Below are 15,391 nucleotides of genomic sequence, written 5' to 3' on the forward strand. Positions count from 1 at the left end.
CCTCCGCCTCCCGGGTTCAAGCAATTCTCCTGCCCCAGCCTCCCGAGTAGCTGGGATTACAGGCATGTATCACCACGCCCAGCTAATTTTTATATTTTTAGTAGAGGTGGGGTTTCACCATGTTGGTCAGGCTGGTCTCGAACTCCTGACCTCAGGTGATCCACCCGCCTTGGCCTCCCAAAGTGCTGGGATTACAGGCGTGAGCCACCGTGCCTGACCCAGAATCGATTTTTATGGGCAACTGTTCTATGCTGCTTATTTTAAGCTCATGATCCTCACTGTGATCAAGTCTCATATGTCTTTACCTATGCATTTGAATTGTGTAAAATGTAAGTGTAGGATTTTACATACATTCCAGTTAGCTTGTGGCTGTAGTTTTGACAGTAAAAATTTTCTGATACATAATATTTGTACATATTTGTGGGGTCTTTGTCTTTTTAAAGCTGGATTGTGCTATCTAGTAAACAAACTGTCTTCTTCAAATTGTTATCCTTTTCACAGTAAGTCACTAGCAAGAACATGACTGAGGCCGAGCTCAATGATATGTTTCCAGTGCTCTCTAAGAGCTCTCCGGCCATACTTCCCTCATCCTATTAATCAACCTTTTAAGTAGGAATATACAGCAGCTATGAATTTCTCCAACTCTGCTGTCATCCAGCGTGATGTTTTCGAGCCTGTCCAACAAAGTTACCTGTTTGGTGCCATCAGATGCCTTTCTGAAATCAAAGTATATTGTATCAGTAGTGGTGTCCTGAAATGCCACTCTGGTTACCCTACCACAAATTAACACTATGGATAATACCTTATGTATACAGAGAACTTTCACAATTCACTGGAGTGTTTGGCGTATCTCTATTTTAAAGCATTTTGTGTATATAGAGTTGAAGGGAGATGTGGCAGACATCATTACTTTATTTTCAAAAATGGTAAATCAGAGAGGTTAAGGGATTGGCCCTTGTTCATAGAGCTAGTAAATAGCAGAATCTTGATCCTTCAGTAAATCCAGTGTGTTTGACCATCTCAAACTATCTCAGATAAAGTGACTGCAGGCAAGAAAAAGGGAGTTTCTGCAGTGTTTTCCCATCATTGATTTATTAGGACAGATCAGTCTTATAACCGTCCTCCTATAGGGTCTGCGCTGGTTTCCCACGGCTGCTGTAATGAAGTACCACAAACAGGGAGGCTTAAACAACAGTAATTTATTGCCTTACATTTTTGAAGTCCAAGATCAAGGATTCAGCAGAGTTGGTTTCTTCTGAGGACTTTGAGAGAAGGATCTGTTCCAGGCCTGTCTTCTTTGCTCATAGATGGTTGTCTTCCCTCTATGTCTCTTCAAATCATTTTCTTTCTATGCGTGTTCCTGTGTCCAAAAGGACACCAGTCATACTGAATTAGGGCCTATCCTAATGATTTCATTTTAACTTGATTACCTCTGTAAAGATGTTATCTCTAAATAAGGTCACATTCTGAATTATTGGGTGGGTTAGGACTGTAACATATTAAATTGGGGTGGAAGGGGAGGTTCAACTCATACTAGGTCTTTAAGGCAGATTTCAAGTTTTTTTTTTAAAAAAATGGCCATCCAGGCACGGTGGCTCACGCCTGTAATCCCAGCACTTTGGGAGGCCAAGAGGGGCGGATCATGAGGTCAGGAGTTTGAGACCAGCCTGGCCAACATGGTGAAACCCCATCTCTACTAAAAATACAAAAATTTGCCGAGCATGGTGGCAGGTGCCTGTAATCCCAGCTACTCAGGAGGCTGGGGCAGGAGAATCGCTTGAACCTGGGAGGCAGAGGTTGCAGTGAGACAAGACTATGCCACTGCACTCCAGCCTGGGCAACAGAGCAAGAGTCTGTCTCAAAACAAAACAAAAAAAGCCAAAGGAATATAGGCTTGTGTAGGGAGTACTTTTGTGTGTGCCTGCATTTTTAAATCAATGTCTATGTATCTGATACAGTCTGTTGAGATCAACTTTATGGTCAGTTGATACTGCCGTTGAGTTTTTCAAAAGAGAGAGAGTGAGTGCGTTTCCTAAATTCGTTCTTAATTGTCTACTTGCTGAATGTAGTCTCTGAAGACGTCTTTTGTGAGGCAGCTGCTGAAATTATTTGCTTGTTTGATGATTTCAGGATTCAAATGTGTCATTTAACTTTAGAGCTGAGATTTGTGGTGAATTTCACTCCAAGCTTAGTGTTAATTTTACACACATCTAAGCAGTTTCCTTCTTCCATAAGTCGGTTAAAGCATCAAGGGATTCTGAATTTAGGGAAAAAAAATAAACTAGGCAGCAACAATTTGCATCCCAAAGTGATTCACAAGTTATCAAGTATATTCAAGGGTTGTTTAGCATATTACCAACTACTTATCAAAACACGGGACTGATTATGACCTTGTTTTAGATTGCTGGTGTTGAGGTGCTACCAATGTGAGACCTATATCATTGTGTTTCCTCGTTGCCTTCGCTTCTCCTGTGGTTTTTTCCTTTTGGTTATTTGGGTGTTCCACAGATTACCAATGTGTGCATTTCACATGAAATAGATTTTGATTTTTTACTTATTATTATTATTATTTCTTGAGACAGAGTCTTGCACTGTTGCCCGGGCTGGAGTGCAGTGACATGATCTTGGTTCACTGTAAGCTCTGCCTCCCGGATTCAAGCCATTCTTCTGCCTCCGCCTCCTGAGTAGCTGGGACTACAGGCACCCGCCACCATGCCACCACTAATTTTTTGTATTTTTAGTGGAGATGGGATTTCACTGTGGTCTCGATCTCCTGACCTCATGATCTGCCTGCCTCAGCCTCTCAAAAAGTGCTGCGATTTCAGGCATGAGCCACCGCGCCTGGCCAGATTTTGACTTTTTAAAAATAACATTTATTGTGAGTAGAAAATTTGGTTTTGCTCATATGTTTTTCCGGTGATCTTTGTGCATTTTACTTTTTTTTAAGTGATTCTTCTTTTTAGTTAACTCATTGGGTAAAGAAAGTACAGTTCTAATGTCTATGTAAGGTGTAATGAAAAAGGATGTGACGAACTGTGGTTACCTTTGAAGCCCTGTGTGTCATCAATATCCAATCCCTTCCCTTATCACCATTATACTAAATTTTATGTTCATCATGTCCTTTTACTTATACTTTCACTATCTTTTTTTTTTTTTTTTTTTTTTTTTTTTTGAGATGGGGTCTCAATCTGTTGCCTAGGCTGGAGTGCAGTCTCTGCTAACTACAACCTCCACCTCTTGGGTTCAAGTAATTCTCTGCCTCAGCCTCCTGAGTAGCTGGGATTATAAGCACCCACCACAACACCTGGCTAAGTTTTGTATTTTTAGTGGAGATGGGGTTTCACCATCTTGGCTAGGCTTGTCTTGAACTTCCGACCTCAGGTGATCCACCCTCCTTGGCCTCCCAAAGTGCTGGGATTACAGGCGTGAGCCACTGCTCCTGGCCTCACTATCTTTTTTCACTTTCTTTTTTTCTTTTAGTCAGAGTTTTGCTCTGTCACCCGGGATGGAGTACGGTGGCGTGATGGTAGCTCACTGAAACCTTGAACTCCCGGGCTCAAGCAATCCTCCCATTTTAGTCTCCCAAAGTGTGGGATTACAAGTGTGAGCCACTGCGCTGAGCCTATACTTTCACTTTTTATATTTGCGTTTCTAGATAATATATTGTTTAGTTTTTCAGTTAAAAATTTTTATTTTAAATCATTAAAAAATGATTTAAAAAGTTACAAGAATATACAAAATAACCCTTCTATAGACTTCACCTGGCTTCTCCAGTGTTAATATTTTACAAAATTTGCTTCATTATTCTCTACTCTCTCTACATGTATAGGTAGACACACATACGCACGCACACACACACACACACCGTATTTTTCTGGACTAAGTTATAGACATGCTGTTGGAGTCTAGATACTTTATTTTTTCCCCTAAAAAATAAAGATACTGCCTTACATAATTGTGTATGATTAGCTGGGTCAGGAAATTAACATAGGTATAATTCTACCACATAATCCGTAGACCCATTCGAACTTTGCCTGCTGGCCCAATAATGCCATTGGTGGCTACTTCCCCTCCTCTTGTTCAGAATCGACTCCAGAACCACAAGCTCCATTTATGTATCACATTCCTTTAGTTGCCTTTCATCTGTAATGAGTCTTTAGTTTTTCTTTGTCTTTCATGCTCTGGATAATTTTCAAGAATATAGAACAGTTTCTTCTTTTTTCAAACTGTCCCTTAATTTGGGTTTGTCTGATGTTTCCTCACAATTAGATTCAGGTTGTGCATTTTTGGCAGGGACGTCAGAGAAATGATGCTGTGCTCTCGGTGCAGCGTATCAGGAGGCACAGGATATGGAATTGTCCTGTTATTGGTGATGTTAACTTTGGTCACTTGGCTGAAGTGGTGTGGGCCAGCTTTCTGCACTTCTCTTTGTAAAATAAACTTTGTGGGGAGATACTTTGATAATTATATAAATATCCTGTTTCTCAGCAAGTTTTCACCCACTAGTTTTAGTGTTCATTGATGATTTTTGCATGAATCATTTTTTCTGTGATGATGGATGCCAAATGCTCATTTTCTAGTTGTGTCATTTCTTCCACATATATTAGTTGGTATTCTATTGGAAGAGAGAACTCTACATTCTCACTCAAGCACTCACTTACTTACCATTGTGGACTCATGGATTCCCATATTATTTGTTGGATTTTAATCTGTTAGTATTATTATTTATTTTGATGCTCAAATTGGCCCAGATTTACCTAGTGGGAGTCTGTTTAGAGTGGCTTCTTTGTCCTTTTGACTACTTTCCGACCATATTCTAGCACTTCCTTACTTTTGGCACAAAATTATGTTTCAGATTCATCTTGTATTTTCTTTACCAGAGCCCTGGAATGAGCCCTGGAGTCACTTGGTTCTGTTTAGTGGAGAATGGTATTTAAAAACCAAGATCTGAGAACTAGGGGTGCTAATTGCATCTGAGTTTCATTGTCTCTAGGCCTCTCAGCAGATAAAGCCAGTATGTGTGTATATGTAATGTGTATGTGTGTATGTAAATACATGTAAATATATATTACTCCTATATGTAATCAGTCCCTGGTGGCTGTCTCCTCGGCTACAGCCTTGCCCATTCCACCTGCCTCCTTGACACTGCACTTCTCCAACCCCAGTTCCCCTGACACTATTAGCATTCTCAGCCTTGACTGCTCCCTTAGCCCCAACTGCCTCTGCATTCCTGGATCCACCAGGCCCACCTGCTGGGGTTGTATGAATGGAAGGAAAAAGAAGGGAAAGGCACAAATAAATAATTTATAAAGAAAAGAAAGAAAGAAAAGGAAAAGGCTGTTTGTTTTTTAATATTTTATATGAAAAAATACATAACATATAGTATCTAATAGCCCTTAGCCTGTAGGCAGACTGGGGTTCAAATTCAAGATTTATTACCTGCCAGATGTGTAATTTTGGGCAAGGTACTTAACATCTCTGTGCCTTAATTGTATCATCTGCAAAATGGGGCTAGTAATAGTGCCTCATAGGGTTCTTGTGAGGTTTAAACACGTTAATGCATGTAAAGTATGTAGGATGGTGTTTGGCACATAGGAAATACATTTTAATCCTTTTATTATTATCAGACATCCCATCATTTTATAATATGTTGCTTTATATTTGTAATAAAATTTGTTAAATACCAATGATTTATTAGTGGTGTCTTCTGCAAAGAACAGAAGAATTTTTAAAGTTACTTTTTTTCCTGCCATGAATATTATTTTCTTTATTCAGATTTGACTGTATATCTTATACCAGTTTGCAACATAAGCATTACATTAAATTACTGTTACAAATCTTGAATCTTTGCGCTTATCTTATAAACATTTAATTTTTAGAGAAGTTTTAGGTTCACAGCAAAATTGACAGAAAGATACAGAGCTTTCCCATGTATCCCCAGCCTGGACACATGCACAGCCCCCTCATTATTAGTGTCTCCCACCAGAGTGCTACATTTGTTACAACTGATAAATCTACATTGACACATCATTATCAACCAAAGTCCACAGTTTACACTAGGGCTAACTCTTGGATTTGTACATTATGTGGTTTTGGACACTTGTATAATGATGTATTGACCATTATAGTATCATAGAGAGTGTTTTCACTGTCCTAAAAATCTGCTCTGCTTATTCATCCTTTCCCCTCTAACCCCTGACAACTACTGATTTTTTATTGTCTCCATAGTTTGCCTTTTCCAGAATGTAATATAGTTGGGATCATATAATAATGAAGCTTTTCAGATTGGGATCTTTCACTTAGTAATATGCATGCAAGTTTCTCTATGTATTTTCGTGGCTTAATAGCTCAGTTATTTTTATTGCTGAATAATATTCCATTTTCTGGATGTACCACAGTTTATTTATCCATTCTTCTACTGTAGGACATCTTGGTTGCTTCCTAAAGGTACATCCTTCATCTGTCAAGGAGTGTGTGTTTTCTACTGCAAAATGATACTTGTAAGCCACCAGAGTCTGTACTCTTCCAAGGGCATTTGATCAGTCCCTGATGTTAAGGGAAAATGTTAAGGCCAGGCGCAATGGCTCACGCCTGTAATCCCAGCACTTTGGGAGGCCGAGACGAGCGGATCACAAGGTCAGGAGGTTGAAACAATCCTGGCTAGCATGGTGAAACACCATCTCTACTTAAAATACAAAAAACTAGCCGGGCGTGGTGGCGGGCACTTGTAGTCCCAGCTACTTGGGAGGCCGAGGCAGGAGAATGGCATGAACCTGGGAGGCGGAGCTTGCAGTGAGCTGAGATTGTGCCACTGCACTCCAGCCTGGGTGGCAGAGTGAGACTCCGTCTCAAAAAAAAAAGAAAAAAACAAAGAAAGAAAAATGTTAAATGTTATTTCTATCTGGAAGCTAATCATAAATAAATATAAAGCTTCTGAGAAATGCTAGTGAAAGCCACTGGGATGGTTTTCAAGTTATATAATTGTAATTTACATGCATCTTTTTAGGAGTTCGCATCAGAGGTTAGCAACTATAGGCCACAGGCCAAATCCAGCTCCCTGCCTGAGTTATATGGCCTGTGAGCTAACTATGGTTTTAAAATGGTTGAAAAAAAGTGAAGAAGAAGAAGAAGAAGAAGATTTTATAACAAATGAAAATTACATAAAATGCAAATTTCAGTTACTGTAGATAAAGTTATATTGGAATATAGGCATAGCCATTTGCTACTATATTGTGTATGGTTGTTTTTGCAATTCAGTGACAGATTTAAGTAGTACAATACACACAATATGGCCCACAAAGCCTAACCTATTTACTGTCTCACCCTTTAGAAAAACTGTGCTGATCCTTGGTTTATTGCTGCGGGAAGTCAGACTTAATGGTTATCTCCCTTGTTTCCTGAACATCGCTGTTATCCTATTCTTTTTTCAAGGTGCCCAGATTTCATATTGTTCAAACACACGTGCTTTAGGAACAATTTGTGCAGTTAACACAATCATCACAGGGTCCTGAGGCAACATACATCCTCAGCTAATGAAGATGACGGGATTAAGAGATTAAAGTAAAGACAGGCATGGAAATTATGAGTATTGATTGGGGAAGTGATAAATGTCCATGAAATCTTCACAATTTATGTTCAGAGACTGCAGTAAAGACAGGCGTAAGAAATTATAATTAAAGTATGAACTTGGAGAACTAACAAATGTCCACAAAATCTTCACAATTTATGTTCTTCTGTCACGGCTTCAGCAGGTCCCTCTGTTTGGGGTCCCTGACTTCCCGCAACAGTTTATACTATTAGAGAAGCAATCATAAACTTTTGGAAGAATCTCTGGGAAGATATGTCTCGTTTAGGAGATACTCCTGGCTTCCCCTGCACCTTAGGCAATTAAAATAACCTGGCTTGTTTCTTTATTTATGAAATGAGAATATTGGATCTGAAGATCTAAGTCCCTCATGCCTCATGCTATTCTCTGATGTCTTTGTAACATTATTCACCCCATTGTACTAGTCCGACAGGGTTTCCCCCACCCCCTTTGGTTTTTATTTTAAGGCAATCTCACTTCATCTCTCTTTTCCATTAATATGTTTGACATGAATTGAGCTAATATGGCAATTTTTGTCTCTGTTCAGAAACTTCAAGAAATCTTTGAGACGTCATATTTTTATCTGGTTTTATCTCCTCTCACAGTGACGTAAGAGTGGATTTTGTATAATGGTTTGAAATATGTTATTTTATTTTGTTGGATGGCTGAGCTATTTCACAGTGGCTCAAAGAGCAGTTTACTTTGTTCCATAGCAACAAGCCTCTTACCCAAATTTGCCATCTGGTGTTTGAAGCCTGTATCTTGCAGCAGTGTTTTTCATTAGTTGACAGCCATTACTCATCTGCTTTTGGCTTTAGTATTCCCAACATTCTCATTATTGCTCATCCTAAATAGTCCCAGTTTCAAGTAATAAAGCACTTGGAGTTGTTTGCTTAGCAGAAGGGATTCAATTTCATCTGGAAAACAAGGGGTCAGTTGAGAAGGTACCTGCCAGCTGGGACCATCCGTGACTTTATTATTTTGTGAAACTTGGTTTTTAATGACTTGTGTATATGCTTAACAGCCCACCTAGAGTGTGGCCTGTGAAGGGGAAGGCCCATTGGCCATGGTGGGTACCCACTAGATGGTGAATGAGTGAGCAGGTTTCCTGCATGAATCCAGGAAACCTTGGGATGAAGAAGCAGTAGCCCCATGAAGAAAGCATCAGTCATACTTTGTAATTTTGCCACATTTACTTTCCAAATTTTTTTTAGAGATTTTCTGGGAATAAATCTTGGGGCTGATCCCTGGCTACCGCCTTGATCTGATCTCCTATCAGTCTTTCTTGTAGTCCTTGTACTGTATCCCCCACTAGCCTCCCTGGTGTTTCAGAACCTGCCAAGCACACTCCCATTCTGGGGTCCTTGCTAGAAATTCCCTCTGCCTGGAATGCTCTTCCCCAAATGTCTAAGTAGTTCACTCTCTCCTTTTATGCAAGTCTCTGCTTAAACTTCACTCCTCAGAGAAACCATCACACTCCATGTTTTAGTCTATTTACCTCCCTTTATTTTCACCATAACACGCACTATGCAGTGTATCTTTATCAATTTATTGTTCCCAATCTCTGGAATAATCCTGAGCATACAAGAAGCACTCAGGAAGTATTTTCTGAGTGAAAACATCAATGAAAGCAAGACAAAAATCTATTAAGTACTTGATTTGTGAATTAAGGTTTTCCCCAACCCAGTGCTTCCACATTATTTTCAGAGTTCTCCTGTCTATTTCACATCTTGTAGCTTTTTGCCTCTTTGCCTCTGCTCCTGTTGTTACCCCTTCCATCCCTTTTCCTTCAACCCTGGATACTTACCAAGTACCAAATCCTACCAGTCACTGTCCAAGTTCTTCCTTTTCTTTGAAATCTTCACTGATCACACTTACTATCTCTCCATTGGAACCCATAGGGCCATTGCGCTTCCTCATCCTCCCGTCTCACGCCTCATTCATTTTTTACCTCTGCCTGTCTTAGCTCCTCATCCTTAAGCTCCGTGAGTAGAGACTATGCATATATATTTCTATTTTTCATACTTTGCATTTTCATATACATTTAATGCATATTTGTATTATATTGGCTAGAATAAGACATTTATTATTAACAACTTTGTATCTAAAAGGAGTAAAGATGAAAGTGGAGTCACTCTCAACTTCTTTCCTAAAGAGATAACCACTGTCATTATTTAGACACCTGCTGTGGTTGGAATGTTTGTCCTCTCAGAAACTCACGTTGAAACTCAGTTGCCATTTTTTTTTTTTTTTTTTTTTTTTTGAGACGGAGTCTCGCTCTGTAGCCCGGGCTGGAGTGCAGTGGCCGGATCTCAGCTCACTGCAAGCTCCGCCTCCCGGGTTTACGCCATTCTCCTGCCTCAGCCTCCCGAGTAGCTGGGACTACAGGCGCCCGCCACCTCGCCCGGCTAGTTTTTTGTATTTTTTTTTTTTTAAAGGTATGGAAGAGAATTTATTTAGCTTTGTGAGGTTTTACTTCATAATACACATACCCTTGGCACAGGAGGGGCCCCATTCAAGTTTCATAAACTGCTTAATAAGTAAATATTTATGTTGATTTTATGAGGCTTTGAGACATTAAGTTTGAGAAAGTTAATGGTTATCAGGATTTGCATACAAGATCACAAAACAGTAAAATAAACCAAAGAACAAGACTTCCTTACAACCTCTGAAACATAATAAGTTGCAATTTCTAGTGAAATCTTTATTCCTATGCTATATTCATTTTGGTCTCTTATTTTCCATTTTATACTCTGACTTTCTTGGAACCTTTTGTATGATCTCCTCTATCTTAATAGTATAGTCACCTATTTTAGCTTGACTATATTTTTATCATTCAGAGTAGGACACACTTACTAAGCCAGTTATACTCCAGTAAACTTGTGAATGAAAAAACATTAGAGAACAGAGAATTAAGAACAAGTAATAGAGTCATTATTTCACTGATCCTCACCCAATTTCAGGAAAATCATGTACCTAAAACAGCAATTCTGACTGATAAATTTTTCCATGTCTAAACAGAAAGAAAAGTGAAATTATAAGAATCCTATGATAGTTTACTATACATTATGTGCTTTTAATAGTTCAACACTGGTAATGTTTGATAATCAAGAGTAAATTAATAGGCTAACATTTAAAAATGTATACTTTAATAAGTATAAAGTGTATAAATAATTAGGTAAGCTTGTGGAGAAGCTGACCAAGATACATAAATTAGGAAATACAAGTGTCCATCTAAATTTTCTATATTTCATTTTTTTCATAGTATTTATTAAAGGTGTTTAATATACAGTTTCTCATCTGTCATTTTGGAAGTCCTTTATTGTAAAGACAATTCTATTGTCTGATGACAAACAGCAGCCACCATGGTTATTCAGGACCTCCAAGTTGGATAAATTCAATTTCTTCTTGAGACACAAGTTTCCTTCTGTATTTCTGAGGTAATGTTTTTATTATTTCTGCAGTATCTGGTGGACCCTGATACATCAACAAATCTGGTGATTTACTTCCCTTAGAATGTTGTGAAATTACAGAAGAGTGAGATGGTAGCCCTGCTGATCTCAAAGCTTCCGATACATTGGGTTTAGGATTGTCTCTTCTGTCAGGAAACCTTATTAATGGAGTGTGTGGTTTGACTACCTGAACGACCCTACTGGCAGACGCCATCTTGCTGCCCATCATGACCCCTAGAAGGGCGTTTTTTGTATTTTTTAGTAGAGACGGGGTTTCACGGTGTTCGCCAGGATGGTCTCGATCTCCTGACCTCGTGATCCGCCCGTCTCGGCCTCCCAAAGTGCTGGGATTTCAGTTGCCATTTTAATAGTATTATGAGGTGAGGCCTTTCAGAAGTGATTAGGCTGTGAGGACAGAGCTCTCATAAATGGGTTAATCTTGTTACCATGGTAGTGGTTATTTTGACAGCGAGTTGTTATAAAACGAGTCTGGCCTCGCGTGCTTCCCTCTTTCACATGCTCTTGCCTGCCCTTCCACCTTTCTGCTGTACGATGACTCTGGCTAGATGCTAGTGCCATGCTCTTGGAATACCTAGCCTCCAAAACGGTGAGCCAAACCCATTTTGCTCTTTATACATTACCAATCTCTGTGGTATTCTGTTGTAGCAGGAGAAAATGTACTGGGACAGAAAATTGGTACCAAGACCTGCATTGTTGGAGTAATAGATACCTGAAAATATGCAAGTGGCTTTGGAACTGGGTAATGAGTAAAGGCTGGAAGAATTTGGAGGAGCAGGCTATAAAAAGCCTAGATTGCTGTAAATGGAGCATTGAGAGTGCTTCTGGTGAAGGCTCAGAAGAAGAGAGACTGGGGAGAGTTTTGAACTTCTTAAGGATTACCTAAGTGGTTGTGACCAGATGATAGAAGTATGGACAGTAAAGGCCATCCTGATGAGGTCTCAGATGGAACTGAGGAACAAGGTATTGGAAACTGGGGCAAAGGCCATCCTTGTTATAAAGTAGCAAAGAACTTGGCTGAAATGTGTCTATAACTGAGGGCTTTGTGAAAGGTGGAATTTAAAAGTGATGAAATAGGATATCTAGCAGAAGACATATTTAAGCAGCAAGGCATTCAGGCTGATACATGGCTACTTTTAACCGCTTATAGTAAGATGCTAGAGGAAAGGAATGATTTAAAGATGGAATTTATAATGAAAAAGGAAGCTATGTGAAAAGATTTGGAAAATTTGCAGCCTGGCCATGTAAACAACAACAAAAAAAGCATTCTAGTGTGGAACCAAGAGACCATTTACTGAGGAGATTAACACAGACAGAAGGGAACCACCATCAATACAATGGGAGATAGACCCTGAAGGCATTTCAGAGATCTTTGAGGCTGCCCGGCTCATCACAGGCCCAGAGCTCTAAGAGGGCAGAATAGTTTGAGGGGATGGGCTAGGAGCAGCCTACACAGGCTCAGTGCCCAGACCCACCTCACATCTCTGCTTCCTGCATTCTAGCACAGTGCTCTTTCACTGCTCCCACCATGGCTCAAGCAGGTCCATGTGTGACTCAGGCCACAACTTCAGAAGATGCAAGTGGCAAATCCTGGTTGCATCCATGTGGTGTTAAGTTTGCAGGCATGCAGAATGCAAGATCTATGGGGGCATGGCTTCATCCACCTAGATTTCAAAGTGTGTTGCAAATAGCCCCAGGCAGAGACTTGTCACAGAAGCAGAGCCACTGCAGAGAGCCCCGACTATGGCAATACTGCACAAACATGTGGGGTTGGGGTTAGTGCCAGAGCTGCCACAGAGAGTCCTCACTGGGGTAATGCCTAGTGGAACCCTGGGAGCAGGACTGCCACTGAGACTCCAGGATTGTGGAGTTACTAGCATGTTACTAGCCTGTGAGAGGAGCAGGCAGGAGACCCCAACCTGTGACAGCTGAAACATGGGCTGGGCCTAGGAAAGCCGCAGGAGTGGGACTGCCTAAGACCTGTGTGCCCAGGATGCAGAAAATGGAGTCAAAGATTATTCTCTAAATTTAGGGCTTAAAGTGTTTTCTCCCATTGGGTTTTGGACTTATTTGGAGCCTGTTACTCTTTTCTTTTTGCCTATTTCTCCCTTTTGGAATGGGACTGTCAATCTTATGCTTGCCCCACCGTTGTATTCTGGAAGCAGATAACTTACTTGATTTCACTGGCTCACAGCTGTAGGAATATGCCTATGGATGAATCCTGTCTGGTGTGGTGTCTCACCCACATCTGATATAGATGAAACTCTAGACTTTTTTTTTTTTTTTTTTTTTTTTTGGAGACAGGTCTCACTCTGTCACACAGGCTGGAACTACAGGGGTGTGATGACAGCTCACTGCAGCCTTGACCTCCCAGGCTTAAGTGATCCTCCCACCTCAGCCTCCTGAATAGCTGGGATTACAGGCATGTACCACCATACCTGGCTAATTTTTTCGATTTTTTTAGTAGCGATGGGGTCTTGCTATACTGCTGGTCTCAAACTCCTGGGTGCAATTGATCTTCCCGCCTCAGCCTCCCAAAGTGCTGGGATTATAGGCGTAAGCCACCACGTCTGGCCTGAGACTCTGGACTTTTGAATTGATGCTGCAACAACTTAAGACTTTTGGGACCATTGGGATGAAATGAATCTATCTTAGGCCAGATGCAGTGGCTTACACCTGTAATTCTAATGCTTTGGGAAGCCAAGGCAGGCAGATCAATTGAGCTCAGGAGTTCGATACCAGCCTGGGCAACGTGGTGAAACCCCTTCTTTACCAAAAATATAAAAATTAGCCAGGCATGGTGGCACATACCTGTGGTCCCAGCTACTCCGGAGACTTAGGTGGGAGGATCACTTGAGCCTGTAAGGTGGAAGTTGCAGTGAGCCGAGATCATGCCATTGTACTCTAGCCTGGGTGACAGAGTCAGATCCCATCTCAAAAAAAAAAAAAAAAAGGAAAAAAAGAAAAAAGAAACAAATATATTTTGTACGTGAAAAGGATATGAGTTTTGTGGGGCCAGGGGCAGAATGCTATGGTTTGGATGTTTGTTTTCTCTGAAATTCATGTTAATATTTAATTGCCATTATAACAGTATTAAGAGATAGGGCTTTTAAAAAGTGACTGGGTCATAAGGATGAAGCTCTAGTGAATGGATTAATGCCATTATGAAGCGAGTGGGTTAGTTATTGTGAGAGTAGGTTGTTAATGTTTTCTTTCCTTTTTTGTTGTTGTTTTTTGTTTGTTTTTGTTGTTGTTGTTTGTTTGTTTGAGACGGAGACTCTGCTCTGTTGCGCAGGCTGGAGTGCAGTGGCATGATCTCGGCTCACTGCAACCTCCGCCTCCCTCAGCCTCCCGAGTACCTGGGACTACAGGCACCTGCCATCACGCCTGACTAATTTTGTATTAGCCAGAGACAGGGTTTCACCATGTTGTCTAGGCCGGTCTCGAATTCCCCACCTCAAGCATCCCGCCCACCTCAGCCTCCCAAAATGCTGGGATTATAGCCGTGAGCCACCACACCCCATCATGCTTTCTTTTCTCTAGCTTACTTTAGCGAATAATACAGTATATAATATATTAATATAGAAAATATGTGTTAATTAACTTTGTTGATTATGTTGATTGTGTTATTGGTAAGTCTTTTGGCCAACAGTAGGCTATTAGTAGTTAAGTTTCTGGGAAATCAAAAGTTATTGCTTATTTTAGACTATGGCACTCCTAACCCCTGCATTAGTTGGGTCAACTGTAATCCCTTTTTCTTCTTGAATTACTAATTCTATTCTACTTCCCTCATAGAGTTTTTACTAATGCAATATGTTTTTACACTTGAAGGTCTTCTATTGATCAAGCATTGCAGTAAAGTGTCTGTACATAGATTTACACATTTACAATGGCCTGGAAATATAGGGAAATTTTAAAAAATTGTATTACAAATTTTTAAAGTAATTTGTTAAGTGTAAAATAAAGTTTTTTTCCTCCAGTTTGATAATATATCTATGTGACTTGCTGGTAGAATGAAATAAACGGCAGCATCAATTTTTTCTTTCTTTCCATTTTTGTAATAAGATGTGAGTTTTAGGAATAATTTTAACATAAATCAAGTAGATGGGAATGGAAAAAGTTTTATTGTAGCAATAGCACTCAATTCTTTGAACTTGTTATGTGATAAAAATTACATATTAATCTATCATCAGAAATGTCTTTAATGATCTGTTAATTGATAGGTAATGAGCTCTTCTATCATTTTATTGACAGCTAAAGACCACAATGCTACAGAAATATCATAGGGTGCCAGGCAGAAGCCTTGGTAGGGGCATATTTGAGCTTGGTGACTATG

General features: G+C 40.0%; 2 protein-coding genes across 3 annotated transcripts in view; one reads left to right on the forward strand and one right to left on the reverse strand.

Annotated features, from left to right (window-relative positions):
* GDA (guanine deaminase) overlaps positions 1 to 15,391 on the forward strand; it is a 114,035-nt gene that overhangs the window by 27,776 nt on the left and 70,868 nt on the right. The gene's annotated exons all lie outside the window — the stretch shown is intronic.
* Positions 10,119 to 11,281, reverse strand: LOC126937479 (alpha-ketoglutarate dehydrogenase component 4-like). Its single transcript, XM_050760936.1, has one exon. It carries the CDS (start codon positions 11,264 to 11,266, stop codon positions 10,955 to 10,957), a length of 312 nt encoding a protein of 103 aa, XP_050616893.1. The 5' UTR covers positions 11,267 to 11,281; the 3' UTR covers positions 10,119 to 10,954.

Source organism: Macaca thibetana, chromosome 15, assembly GCF_024542745.1.
Source record: "Macaca thibetana thibetana isolate TM-01 chromosome 15, ASM2454274v1, whole genome shotgun sequence".
In the NCBI taxonomy this organism is placed as follows: domain Eukaryota; kingdom Metazoa; phylum Chordata; class Mammalia; order Primates; family Cercopithecidae; genus Macaca; species Macaca thibetana.